The sequence below is a fragment of the Hippopotamus amphibius genome, chromosome 13 (genome assembly GCF_030028045.1).
Source record: "Hippopotamus amphibius kiboko isolate mHipAmp2 chromosome 13, mHipAmp2.hap2, whole genome shotgun sequence".
Classification (NCBI taxonomy): Eukaryota; Metazoa; Chordata; class Mammalia; order Artiodactyla; family Hippopotamidae; genus Hippopotamus; species Hippopotamus amphibius.
Genome location: NC_080198.1, coordinates 84423938 through 84438364, shown reverse-complemented (window position 1 = coordinate 84438364; position 14427 = coordinate 84423938). Strand labels below are relative to the sequence as shown.

At 42.5% G+C, this 14427-nt stretch overlaps 1 protein-coding gene across 2 annotated transcripts in view; it reads right to left on the bottom strand.

Moving 5' to 3' along the window:
• ELOVL6 (ELOVL fatty acid elongase 6) overlaps window positions 1-13777 on the bottom strand; it is a 135449-nt gene extending 121672 nt beyond the window's left edge. Inside the window, exons 1-2 of one of the 2 annotated variants that reach the window (XM_057706027.1) lie at window positions 13688-13777; window positions 13037-13157 (exon numbers count right to left, since the gene is read on the bottom strand). In XM_057706027.1, coding sequence (XP_057562010.1) covers window positions 13037-13125 — 89 coding nt within the window. In that variant the 5' untranslated portion in view covers window positions 13126-13157; window positions 13688-13777. Of the gene's footprint in view, window positions 1-13036; window positions 13158-13311; window positions 13436-13687 lie in introns of those variants that run through there. The other variant, XM_057706026.1, reaches the window with a different exon arrangement.
• Between the last annotated feature and the right edge of the window lie 650 nt (window positions 13778-14427).

Below are 14427 nucleotides of genomic sequence, written 5' to 3'. Positions count from 1 at the left end.
GCTCAAGTCAAATGAATGTCTATCACCCTCCCTTAAAAAAGCAGGACCCTGTCCTACTAAAAAAGATAATTAAACTATATAATTTAGAACTGGAGAAAAACAGGGAAATGTATTGTGACATCAACAGTATGGCTCACCTCTACCTTAATCTGAGAAAGCGTATTCATTTGAAATAAGAATGTGCAGTTCCCTGTCCTCACAAAATGCCTTTATGTTTAACTATGTTGCTTAATGTTTATTAAAACGTGCATTGGTTTAAAAAAAAATGCTTATTACCTTATATCAGATAATACACCAGTACAAAATGAAGCTGATCTTTTACTAGGAAGACAGTAAGTACACTATAGTTAATACAAAAAATGAAAAAATATGACCATATGCAAAATCCCACCATGCATACATACCCAGAATGTAATATAAAAATATCATGGAAAACTGGAAGAGCAATAAGAGAAATAATAACCATCGCTTTATACAACTACTTTTTACCATTTTGGTATCAATATTATTTTCTTCCCGATTTTTTTTTTCCATTGTGCATACAATCCCAGCTCCGCCACCCCCCCACCCCACCCTACCCCACCCCCAACTTTAGGCAAGCTTTTGACTTCTTTCTGATTGGAGTAGTTGGTTTGACGCCTAGAAAAGGCCTAATAACCCCAACAGTTAACATGGGTTCACTAAAAACCAGTCGTGCTACATGAATATCTTTCCTCTTAAAAAGAAAATTAGATGAATAAAAATTATTTTTATTATTGTTTCAAGAAGGCACTAGACAGTCTCCAGTAATTCACTTAAGGACACTACAAAGAGGTCCTGGATTATAAATCAGACACCTCTGAGAGTGAATAAACAGCCGTGTGTATTCACGCATATCGGCACTCATGTAGTCAACACACAGTGAGGGCAACTATATGCCAAATTCTGCGATGGGCACTGATTTCAAACACAGAAGAGAGAATACTAATCTGTTTATGAGCCCAGGGCCAGCACTCCACAACGAAAGGACAACAGATTTTGATGGGTGGGGAAGAGAAAGGATTTGTATTTGAATAGGCCTGGGAGGAGGGCTACTTCAATAGGTAACACCAGGAGGATAACCTGGAGCCAGATTTTGAATGGCCTTCAAATCAAGCAAAAGAATTCAGATTTATCCTACAGACAATGGGAAACCATGGAAGGTTTTAACCACAGGAGTGACAAGATGGGACCTGTGACTTAGATAACGCTGAAAGCAAGGCAAGAGATGGAGGTAAAGTGCCTAGAGCGCGTGCTCCGCAACAAGAGAAGCCACCCCAATGAGAAGTCCGCGTACCGCATTGAAGAGTAGCCCCCGCTAGCCACAGTTAGAGAAAGCCCGCGTGCAGCAACAGAGACCCAACGCAGCCAAAAATAAATAAATAAATAAATAAATTTTAAAAAAAAGAGAGAGATGGAGGTAGCAAAGTGAGGCAGGAGACAAAAAGTCATAATGGGGGCCTGAAGGAGGCCACGGCCGAGGAAACGAACTGAGAGGAAATTAAGGGCCAGATCACAAAGGACATGGTAGTGAATCAGAGGTAAGGAGGGAGAGAAGGGTGCGGGGCAGAGTGATGTCCTGGTCCCGTGTAGCCAATGAAGACGGTAGAAGAGGCTAGAAGAGGAAGAGGTATCCAGTTTGTGAAATCAATGATCTGAGAAGACAGCCCCAAAGAATGTGAGGTGCAATCAGCCTTCGCCACAGCGGCCCTCCCGCTAAGGCAGAATCAGCTGGGAACATCTTTCCAGTACCTGGGCCCCTCCATGGACCTGTTAATTCTGAATCTCTGAGATAAAGCCTGTGCATGTGTATTCTCAGGAAAAAGAAACTCTCCACGTGAGTCCAGCCCAAATACCTGATTAAGGAGCGAGGACATAGAGTATGGTCCTCAAACTTTCTTTTACCCCAAACTACCCTCTTGTCAGTAGAAAATGAACCCAGTAATCACAAAGAACGAGAGAAGAACCAAGTACCAACCAAAGCAGTATAATCACAAACAGTATCAGTCATCACAAAATACAGGTTCCAAAAAAATATTTCTGCAAATATGAATGCAGGAACAGTAACTGAAAACCAACTACGACTCAAGACAAACCTGGTGGTTCAGGGCTAACAGAGAATCCTTAAAATTTCCAGAATGTCGTGTACAATAGGAGCTTTCTAATGTTCCAAAGCACCATGTGGCAGACTTTTTAGCAGAATACTAAATTAGGACTCCCCCTCCCCCACTGTACTTTCTAATATAGACTTGCTCATTTTAATGTATAAGTGCCAAATTTTAGCAAGCTGTAATACATTTCTCAGGAGTTTCCTAGTAGGTAACATTTAATTGTTCAAAAGTATAAGAGTTCTAATTTTTTATTTTTTAGAAGTATCCATGTGGATTACCAGTGGACTGCAGATGACATTCTAAAATGCTACCAGCTATGACTTTCTCCGCAGTCAAGAAAAGATAGTTTAAGACACTTGACGGCCTACCCATGTCTCTCCTTCTCATCCCCAAAGCAAAGTAAAAATGAACAATGATGTGAGGCAGAACGATAATCTTCATTTTTCTTTCCTGCTGATTAGACCCTATATTCTGAATGTTGAGATGTCCAGAATTCAGAACAACCAGAAACAATATAGGATGAGTACAGCTGAGTCTTTTAAATGTATCGATGTGGAATGTGGACTGTTTGGGGAGCTACCAATGAACGAAACCATGGATAAAAATGTTATGTCATTTATTTCAGATTTGTTGTGCATCACTCAATAAAGAGATAAACTTATCAAGTCATGAAATATTTACTAAAAATTAATTTACTTCAACTTACAAAGAGAAAAATATTAAATGTGTAAGGCAGTACATAGTTTTTCAAACATCTTTTAGGTTGATGTCAGCAAAAAAGTTTGAAGAACACTCCTTTAACCTAGAAAATTCCATTAAACCACTTATTTTTTCTGATTAAGGATCACAGTGTTCCTCAACCTCTTAATCTTCTCTTACTTTTATAGTCAGTACCCAGTGTTGCACTCCTTTGTGGGGCCATTTTTTTACAAGGACGTAAGTTTCTACCTCCAAGATTTCCTACCTACCAGACAATAAAAGAAAGCAAACATAACTACTTTGACAAATGAATGCTTCTCAAATTTAACTTCAGCAAAAAACCCAAACTCAAACCAAACCAAAACACCTGCTTCATTTCCTGGACCATTGGATCATTCTCCAAGTCAAAACTGCTAGTGTTAAAATCACAAATTTCAAGTATCTACGCCACTAGGTCTTAAAGGGGAATCACTCTACAGCTGATGAGGGCCCAGTGGGTCAGGATACTGATGAGTTAAGTATTTATCAGTAAACAGCTTAGTTATGAAACACCTCTAATAGCATGGCAAACTTTACCTGTGCTCTCATCACAAAGAGGGTGCAGGCTGCCTACTGCAGTGCCAACTCCAGGCCTAGAAGGAGAGCTGTTGGTTTGCATCCCAGGAGTTCCCGGTGAAAATTTGAAACTGGCCCCCTTACACTGGAAGGCAGCAAGAGATCAAAGAAAAAGGCAGCCATTCCAGATTGGTAGGTAATAAGCAAGGGGATTTACTTACAGGGCTTGTCTTGCGCGGCTGCAAGATGAGTAAGTTCCTGCACCCTCCCTCCAGCCCTCCAGAACTCAGAGTTTGTATCCTGTCCTTAATGAGGTTCAGCCCCGCATACCATCCAGATGGTCTCAATAACACACTACCCTCTCAAGGCTGCATCACTGAAATGGCTCTGGCTGTGGGAATGGCGGGCAACACGTATATTCTAAGGGCAGTGGAGGGGGTGAGGAGCCTTGATTGGCTGTCAGCTGGGGGCCACATCCTCTTGATGACCTCTTCCAACAACGTCCAGAGGACCATTTCTAATAGCAAAATATTAGAAACAACATGTTCAACTCAACATGTAAGGGAATGGTTATCTAAAAGTCAAAACAATGCAATATTAAATAGCCACTGAAAATTATACTTATGGAGAGGTTTTAGTGACTAAAAAACATTTATAATGTAAAGAGGAAACAAAACAACATATAAAGTTGTAATGAGACAGTAGGTGAATGAAAATGCCCAAAGCAGTCCCTGGCACGTAACAGAGAACTCAATCTGTCACTGACATGCGCTGAATATCTAGAGTATATAAAAATCTTGGAAACAAGGCTGAAGGAAATGTGGCAAAATAATAGTGCTTGCCTCTGGATAAGAATTAAAGGTGTTTTCTTTCCTGAATATTTTTTAGTGTTTTCGTTTTTCGTCCCATAATATTTACTTTAAAATCAGGAGAAGGATTTAAAACCAATAAACGGAACAAAAAATATTTCTCTTTAATTCTTCACATTGTAGGAGCTAAGCTTTAAGAATGAAGGTGTCTTGAGGCTTCCTAGGTGGTGCAGTGGTTAAGAATCCGACTGCCAATGCAGGGGACACAGGTTCGATCCCTGGTCCGGGAAGATCCCACATGCCGTGGAACAGCTAAGCCTGTGTGCTACAACTACTGAGCTTGTGCTCTAGAACCCGTGAGCCACAACTACTGAGCCCATGTGCCTAGAGCCCGTGCTCCACAACAAGAGAAGCCAAGGCAATGAGAAGCCCGAGCACTGCAAAGAGTAGCCCCAGCTCACCACAACTAGAGAAAGCCCATGTACAGCAACGAAGACCCAACACAACCAATAAATAAATAAATTTATTAAAAAAAAAGAATAAAGACATCTCCAAACCATGTGCATGTGTGTGTGTGTATATTATATATAATATTTATTTATTTTTCCCTGTCAACAGGTGTTGGCTATTTACCAGTAGCTACCAAAACCTGCCTGAAGAAAAGCCTGGCTACGGGCAGTACCAGGTAAAAATAGAAGCTCCTAGAGCTGAGTGGACAGGGCTCATGGCATAGAGAAGCGGACAGAAAGTATGCTTTGTAAGAAACGTTGCAAATCCGTGTGTCATGGCTTGTTTGAGATAAAACTGGAATAGTTTATGATAGAAGTATTACTAAAGGTGACATGGCTTTCTACAATTAATATTCTACAATTAATATTAAAAGTATTGATAGATTTTGAACAAGTAATATTCAGAAAATAATAACTCTTAATGATTAAAGTATTTATGTCTGCATAGTGCAATGTTTATTATAACATTAATAGTGCTTTTTGTAGTTATTCTTGCCTTAAGTGTTCAGGAACTACCGAGTGAAAAACGGAAGACAGACACTGTGAGATCCTAGATTAAAACCACAGCTACCTTCATTGTTTACAGTGCTGCCAAGTTTCCAAGTGCATAAGTTTATTAATTGAATATTTATTCTTATACAAATAGGGGGATGATTGGGGCCTGGGCGACCAAGCTTTAGTCAAGGCTGGAGCCCATTTCTCTCTTTTTTTTTGTCCCTACATACAAATTCCAACTTGTTTAACCGCATTACACCTCATTTCCTGCTGTGTAAAACCAAAAAGATAATACATCAAAGGATGGTTGAGAGGATTTAACCATTAACATACATAAAACATTTTAAAAGAATGCCTGCAATCAGTAAACAACTATGTATCAACTATTAGTATCATTACTCCAGAATGAAGAAAAGAAAATCTACCCTCCTTTCTAAGATCTTTAAATTAAATGTATGTCAAAGTCATAAAATTGAGAAGAAACTACAGACCATGATATTTAGAATAACCTTTTATTGAGCTTCCTACCCTCTCATTGTAATGATCACCACTGCTAGACCAGCTTTTAAATGCTTAAGGCATCCTTAGACTTCAAGAGAAGAAGTCTCACACATTAAAATAAAAAGTTTCAGGAGTAAACCTTTTCATCAGACTTTTTTTTTTTTAACCCATTGAGCCTCCTAAAACAAGATCATGAAATTCTCAACTTCAAAGCTTTCAGTTTCACTGAACCCACTTCACCTGAAAAAGTCAATTACACCAGTTGGAGTAGGTCTAGCATCTTAAAAACTTTTACATTGTATTAACACCACCTTTATAAATAGAAGGAGCCAGGCAATTGGGCCTAAAAGACAGGAAAACTTGAGGGTTTCACCTACTATTACCCATATTGAAGATTTTTTAAAAATTATTAATAATTGGGGTAAATCCAAGTACTAAATGTTCAAATTTTGCAGTTTTAAGACACTAAAATTGTATTATTTAACTAGCTTTAAACAATTGACAAAATAGTCAAATTAGGATCTATTTTCAGAGAAGTACATTTGGCTTATTAGGAAGATGCTTTTTTCTTCCCCCTACGCTGTGTGGCTTGTGGGATCTTAGTTCCCCAACCAGGGATTGAACCCAGGCCCATGGCAGTGAAAGCTCTGAGTCCTACTGGACCATCAGGGAATTCCCAAGGAAGATGCTTTTCTAATAACAGGAATTACCCAAAAAATGGTCTTTAATGGAGTATCAGTTTTCATTTTTTAAAAAAGGCACTTTAACATGTTTATGTATATATACGTTTGTGTTTACATATATAAACATATTTTTTTCTAAGTAAATGTCTATACTCTCCTGACAAAGATAAATGATAAACATGCATTTCATTGATCTTGTCAGTCTTCAAAGAATGATTTTGTGTACTGCCCACTAAGTGTTAACAGTCAATTTAAAAATTCAGCCTCAGAATTCAAAGGATTACTAAAAAAAACAAAACAAAGCAAGTCCCAGGATGGATGTTAATAAAATTAAGGGTTGAGCTAAAACATCTGAAATTTATCTTTAAGAAAACAAAGTTATGTAATACACACACACATATATACTATATATATGCTATATTATATATACATTATATTTAAAATATGCAATCACAGACTTGGTTAAAAACAGTAGGGGTCCCCCTACCCAAAATTCATTATATCAATGATATTTTCCTTATCATATTACAATTAGGAACTCAAAAAAACCTTTAGAAAGAAAAAAACTAAAATATGAAATCCCAAAGGAAAGAGAATTAACTCATTAGAAAACTGTATGAGTTTCTATCCACCAAAATTGATTCTAATCAGTGTCTAATTATTTACCTCAGCAAAGATAAGTGTAAATCTTTTCCATTTGTATGTTATTTTGGGCAGACAGGCTTAAAGCTACAATTTAGAAAGTTCATAGTTGGTGACTGACTAAACAAAAGGGTTTCTAAAAATACCTGTCATTCCAATATACTAAGATTAATAACTAAAAATCATGAGTGCTCAGTACAGAAATGAATCACTATAAAATTATAAGCTTGAACTTAGATGACGTACCAGGATCTGTGCTTTGGGATGGTTTTTGCTCAATGAACTTAAAATTACGAATCTATTTTTGACTCCAGGGCAATCTTTTTCTAAAAAAGGATTAATCTACCTCTAAAATAAAATTATTGTAAATTAAATATAATTAAGGATGCTGATGTTTTAAAGTTCTCTGAGTAACTATGCCAACTTTACACATCTGGACCTGCCTGTATACACACACAATCAGAACACAAATAAAGGAATAAAGCCATGTTATATTTTCATTCAGATTTCCTTAGGTTATCAATAGGAATAGTATCTGCGGTATAGGTAACTTTTCAGAGGTACACTTTTCCAGGTAAATGCCTGTGTTCTTCTAACAAAGGTAAATGGAAAGTAAGTGCAGCAGACAGATTTGAAGCTAAGAATAAAGGTAGAGAGCTAAGGCAAAGTTTGTGGACTGTTGTCTGATTCCTATTAATACAAGCCATCTCAGCTCACCTGTATCCAGACATGAACAATTAAGTGAATCATGGCAACAATTTTGGGATAACTCATTTCAGAAAATACTGGACCTGAAATATCCAGATCATTGAACCAAAGATGAATTATTGATTTGCTGTACTCCATTTTACTTTGTTGGCTTAAGACAGGCTAGATGGTTATTTTATGCTCTCCTAAGTATTTCAAAGTCTCCATCCCTCTAAAAACTTTCCCACTGACTAAACAGATTCTCCCTAAAAGGAAATATGCAAAGCAACTCTTAGATCTGGAGTGGATTGACTTTTGAGTTAAATTCCAATGTGATCCTGACACTTTTAGAATTATTATCTAACATTAAAAGCACCAAGGAGCCTTCTCTAGACCACAAAATTTACTCCCAATTTAACAAAAGGCCTATGTAAACATTTTACCACCATATGCATAATATTTATGACTAATGCAAATACAGAGATGGATAATTATAAAATAATTTTGCATTATCCCTGGAAATCCTAAAAAACCAAAGACTGCACGAATATGCATTGTTCGTTTAAAGCTACATAAAAGCTCAGATTACAGTTCCTACACATTGCATTATTTTACAGGATCATAACATAAATCACAATTTTCTTCTGTATACATTTTCTCAGTGCTCTAATTCTTAACCTAGTACATATTAGGCAACATCTCAGTGCTTTCTAAAGTTTACTGAATGAAATGTTAAGCTTCTCACGCTTAGGATTTTCAATCTTAAGGCTAATATGAACTGTGTCTAAAATAAGTGGCAAGCAACACACTGAGTACAATGTGGACACAGTAGTTTCCTAGACAGCTGATCAAATTTGTATTTGCTGTTGTGTCACTGATTAAATGAGACACTGTGGCCTTTTCTGTCTCATGACCACAGATTGTACTGTTTTCCAGTAACTTTTCTTACAAAAGCATGTAACAGGTCACAAGGAGGATTTTAAAGATCAATGCAAAGCAACTGTCACTGCAGGAAAAACAACAGCCTGCATTCTAAAGCTTGATAGACATTATGATGCTATAGTTTGACTAAAAATCTAACACTTGCTTATAATACTTTTCATGTTTTTTTCATACTGAAACTGTACATGTTACTTCCTAACCTCACATGTAAGAAATAACATAAAGATGTACAATTCCTTTTATTGATAAAGTGTTTCTTTTACTGTTTTTCTTTAGTAAAAACCAATTTGTGGATAAAGTTTCCTTAGCCAGACAATATTTAGTTCTAATATCTTATAGACCCCAAAATACAGAAGTCAAAAGATAAAAACGATAAAACCCTTATAACCATTACCACGAGTGGAGGGAGGGGAAAAAGTCAGAAAAATATACAATGCACTGAAAGGCTGGATGTGGAGGATGCCAGAGCGGAGCGGGGGAGGGGTTCGTGAGGTTCCAGGCAAGCCCTGTGATGACGTCACCTCACATACATAATGTTACAGCAGTCAGCACAGGCCTCCTGCTTTCCTATTGGTGAACACCGTGTCAGCCGACATCAGAAGATAATCATCATTGGCCAGACAATTACAACTGGAGCAACTAGCATCCACCACTGCTAGCAGACCTGACAGACTGCTGAAAGAGAAGGCAGGGCCCAGCTGCTCTTCTCATTCAATGAATTTTATGTCACCTTACCGATCACTAGGCGATTTTGCTCCCTTGCTAGCAGCCCTTATAAATTAAGTCAGCCATTCGTGAAAATAACAGGTAAAGGCCAGACACCTCATAAAAGAACAAAATGCCTCTATTTTCAATGCTGTAAAATCACAAGGGCTTTTCAGTGTAAAATCAACTCAAAAATGCTGTTGGAGCTAAAAACAGGCGTTTTTCCTCTACCTCATGCAATACACTCTCATTAGCAGATAATATTATCCAGGATATTTTTAACTTGACATATAGTTTCAAGATGTGGTTCAGGGTGATTCTCAAAGGCATAATATTTATTACTTTGCATTTCCATAGCTTTTCTAATCTATTATACGTGAAACTATTTGCTAGAAAATAAAATGGTCTGTAGTATTTATCCCGCGGCTAGAACAATGAATACAGGGTTAATCATTGTTTAAGCAGCAATTAACTTGATAAACTTGCCTCAGTTGAACCCTTTAGTTTATAAAAACAGCACTCCAAAAAAAGGGTCCCATCACACTAGTATGTAATAAGGTAATGAATATGAATTATAGGATAAGTTTAATAAAGGCCTTCTTAAATACTCAAAAGGTAGTGCAGACAGCATACTGACCAAACAACACTCCTGCCCTTCCTCACAATTCTTCAAAAGACAGTAAGTGTAACTTATTTTTGAGAGATAAGTTATAATTCTCTAAATTGAGTTTCATTCGAGGCTATATCTAAGGGATTTTTAAGGACAATTGAAAATGATTTGTCAAAAAACAGAGTAGAAACTTCACAACATTGTGTTTTTCCTCCAGAAGCTATTCAAGCCATTTTAAGTTAATGCGTCTGGGAAAGGCAAGACCTTGTGTTTCCTAAACTTCCCCTGCCCCCAAGATGGTGCAAGCCTTGGCTATGGAGTTCCTACTCCTGTTAACAAGGGAAATGAAAAGGAAATCATCATTTTCTTATATACCTGGTTCAAGACTTTTTTGGCTGTTGAGGTTTTTGGGGGAGGCTTATAAAACTGGGACCCAAGGATATTGAGAGAAATGCACACACTCTGGGATAAAATCGGAAAGCAAGACAATTAGGGTCAAAGAGAGAAAAAGTCAGGAAAGGGAAACCCTAGTGTGTGACTGTGACATAGTATTCAAAACGCAAGGGGAGGCCAAGTATGCTAAGCTTCAGGTATTAAACAGGTAGTGCTGGCAATAAAATGGACACCCATCATCATTTTAACTCGCTAGACAAGCCTTTTCCCCAGCATCTGCCACGTACAATGCACTCTTCGAAGTGGTCCGTGTAGTCAAGAGTGGAATGAGACAGGAACCATGCCCTGAAGAGACGATGTGTCTAGTGGGAAGCACAGACACATTTACATATTTATGCATGTGAGTAAAAGCCAGGAAAGATACTGCCAGATGAAATGTACAGATAAAGAGCTAGGAGGAAAGAGTGGCAAGAGCCCAACAAGGGAAGATAAAAGTGGCGCATTTTTGCCATTTTCAGTCCCCAGAGAGCTAGGCCCTGTCTGGTTCAGTGTGTACTTGTTGAGTGAATGGAGAAAAGAGGCGGGAAATGGTACCTGGAGGTGGAGGGGGCACAGAAAGTGGCCTCAGAGAAAAGGCAACAAGTGAGTAAGAGGCAGTATCCACCGCGGAGGTGCAAGGGGGGGCTGGCCCACAGGGAATGTAGCCGAGCAGCCGGCGCCAGGGGAAGCAGGTTCAACAAGGGTGCAGCAAGTTGGACGCAGGGCGGACGTTAGAAAACACAGAGCGCACAGGGCCACCGGGAGAGGAAGATGGACTGAGCTGTGCGGCAAGCGTACACGACAACCAGCCGCAGAAAAGACCTCGGCTGGCCGGCCGTGCCGCTCCCGGCGCTCGCCACGCTCCCGGCGCTCGCCACCCGGGGCCACCGCCCCGCGCCCAGCCTTCAGCGCCGCCCCCGACGCGGGAGGAGGAAGTGCATCTGGAGAAGGTCCCCTTGGTGGGGCCCGAGGGGGCTTGGCTCCCCAGAGCGCCGAGGTCTTCAATGTCTAAACTCCTACAGGATCGAGCCTCCCGGTGCACAACCGTCTTCCGGAGCCACCCTCGGCGGGTTCGGCCCCGGCCCCGCGCCCCATGTGCTGCCGCATGTCCGGGCCTGCCGAGCGGATCGCGTCCCCCTCCTGGCTTCCGGCTGCGGCCCTCCGGCCCCCGCGGCCGCGGAAGCCCCCAGCCACGCCGCAGCGAGTGTGAGTGCGGCGGGCCGGCCGCGCCCGCCCCAACAGGCCGGGCCCAGCCGGCGCGCACAGCGCAGGGGGCGGGCCCGGCGGGCCCGGCTGCGGCCGCAAATGGCCAGCTGGTCCCGGGCGGGCCCTCCGGGAGAGAGGCGGGAGCGGCGGCCGGATCTCCCGAGACTAGTCGCGACTTCTGGGGGCCGGAGAAAAAGAAGTTGAAACCCCATGCCCCGGTTCCCCTGTTGCACCCACCCGCCCCGGCCCCCTGGCGCGCCAGCATCTCCGGTTTCCCATTGATGAGATGGGGGAGGGAAGGCAGGTCGTGAGGGCGCCAGGGGCACGCGCTCGCGCACGCGGCGGGCGGGATCCCCCCAGCTACCGCAGGCCCCCCTCGGCTGAACCGCCTCATCCAACACCTGGGAGGCTGCCAGCCACTGCCCAGCTTGGGGGTGCTTGCTCTTTACTGATCGCCAGACCTGGAGTTAAGGGGGGGAGTAAGAGAATGCCACAGCAGCTCTGTCTACAGGGAAGAAGCGAGATGAGCACACACGCCCTCCCCTGTTAAATATTGCAAGGTGACACAGGATCGCTTCCCACACAGGGATTTTCAAAAGGACTGGTGGAGGGAACACGGTGAACACGAAAGATGCTTTCCCGGGTTAGAAGTTTGCCTGGGGAAGAGCCCCCAAGGACTCTGCGGACCCAGGGGTTTTAAATCTGTATTTCAACTCCAATCAGCAGCTTCCCACTGAAATAAAACTGAGTGTGTCCAAAAGGCGTTTCCGTAAAACAAACTTAATAATGGCGTGGCTCCACTCGCTCGGGTTCATTCATTTTTATTAGTTTTCATTGTCCCCTCCTCCCCCACTCCCCGCCTCCCTCTCTTTATGAAACCGGAAAGAGATCCGCGTGGGGAAAGGGGTCCAGGAAAGGAGAATCCGGCTGGGGAGCAGCAAGGAGGAAAACGGTGAAGTAGGAGAGCTGCAAGGAGAAAGGAAGGACAGGAGGGATGGGGAGAGGGCGAGGACCAGAGAGCGAGGACGGCGGTCGGGAGAGGGTTAAAGGGAGCAGGAGACTGGGTCCTCCCTCCACTGCCTTTCACACTCTGCCAGCGAGAAGCCAAGCAAGAAAACCCAAATCTAGAGGAAAACCAGGAGTAGCACAGGTAGAGACTGTGGCATCTCTCCCGCCTTCCCTGTCTCACAGACATCTACTCTATGTACACATATATCTTCTATGTTATATAATCTATGTTAAAGATGCATGTGTAGACACGGTTCACCCAGGGGCACCCACAGGCTCACGCGCTTCATGCAGACCCGGGAACTCAGCGATCCGCTCGGTTCCTCGCTCCATTCACACCCCAGAAAGGGAGTACCGACATTAAGGCACACCGGGAAGACCAGCAGGGCTCCCGGGAACAGTATCACGCGGAAGCATCACCTACCAGTTTTCCTGCATCCACTGGATGGCTTCATTCTCGTTGAATTGCTTTTCGAATTCATATTCTTGTAAAGTCAACACTGACATGTTCATTGGGGCTGATCTTCGGAGTCGCTACGTGTTCTCTACACAAAATAAAATGATCTGTAAAGCGCTTGATTTCGAGTGCTCTCCTGTCTGCTTCCCCCACCCACCCCCCTAGGTCTTCCCCTCGCCGCTCGGTCTCCGGCAATCGGTCTCCCCCGGCCTCTCTCAGCTACAGTCGGGGTTGAGCATTGCCTGTGCCTCTGCTCCCAGCTCCTAGCTCTGGGACTCTCCTCCTCCCGGCGTCCGCATCCACCATAGGAGGAAATGAATGCCTTGCGGTCTTAGTGCCCGCACGTTTGTCCATCACCCTTTTTACTTGTCTACGGGGAAATCTCCTCCCCCTCGTGCGATCTGACAAATTAACCCTTTGCGAGAGAGAGTGAGAGAAAGCGAGACCTATCTAGCCCGGTGGTGGGGGTGGGGAGGGGCAATTTTGTTTATGTGAAGGTGACTAAGGGAGTGGAGGAAGGGCTCGGAGAGGGAGGAAGTGGCCTCGAGGTCATCCACAACCCCCAACCCCGACCTCGTGGGCCGCCTAGCCTGGCTTTTGAATGAAGTTTCCGAGTACCGAATGCAGCCCCAAGGCGAGCTTGGAGGTAAATAGTAAACCTGCCAGCTCTCTCGCAATAACTCCAGTCAAATTTGCGCAGAAATCCCACGTGAAAGGAACGCACTTCCTACCTCCTGGCTCCTGGCTTCTGGCTCCCGCCGCACCCTCCAGGTCACTCACCTCCTCTGGCTTTGACTTATGTTAACCTGGGGCCTGGTCCTCAGAGCTTCCCGATCTCGTGCGGGCTGGGGATGCTGAGGTCGAGGGTAGTAGAAAGTCGAGAGTGACTAGTAGCCAGAAGAGGGAGGGAGGTTAGGTGAAGGGTTTGAGTATGGGAAGGGGTAGAGTTAATGAACTAAGACAAGGGGGTGAAGGAAGTTAGCAGATAGGAGAACTGGACCAACTGGTCCAATGCAAAAACTATTTGTATGCATGAGAAATTCACTTTATTTACTGTACGGGTGGTAGATGGAACAGAATCATGTTTGAGGAGAGGGCTAAAAGTAATATTGACCCCTCCTGATCCCCTAGTCTCACAGCAATGTTTTAACCTCAGCTTCCTCATACACCCCTCTTTCTTTTCTCAGAGGGAAAAGTTTTTTTTTTTAATCTTTCCATCCCTCCTCTCATTCCCCACAAATTAGGAAAAGTGAAATGAGACATGGAGGCATCGGATAATCTATGCGTGTAATTGTAAGCCTAAAATATAGTAATAATAAGGAGCCTATGCTTTAAAAATTAAGTGGACATTAGGACCA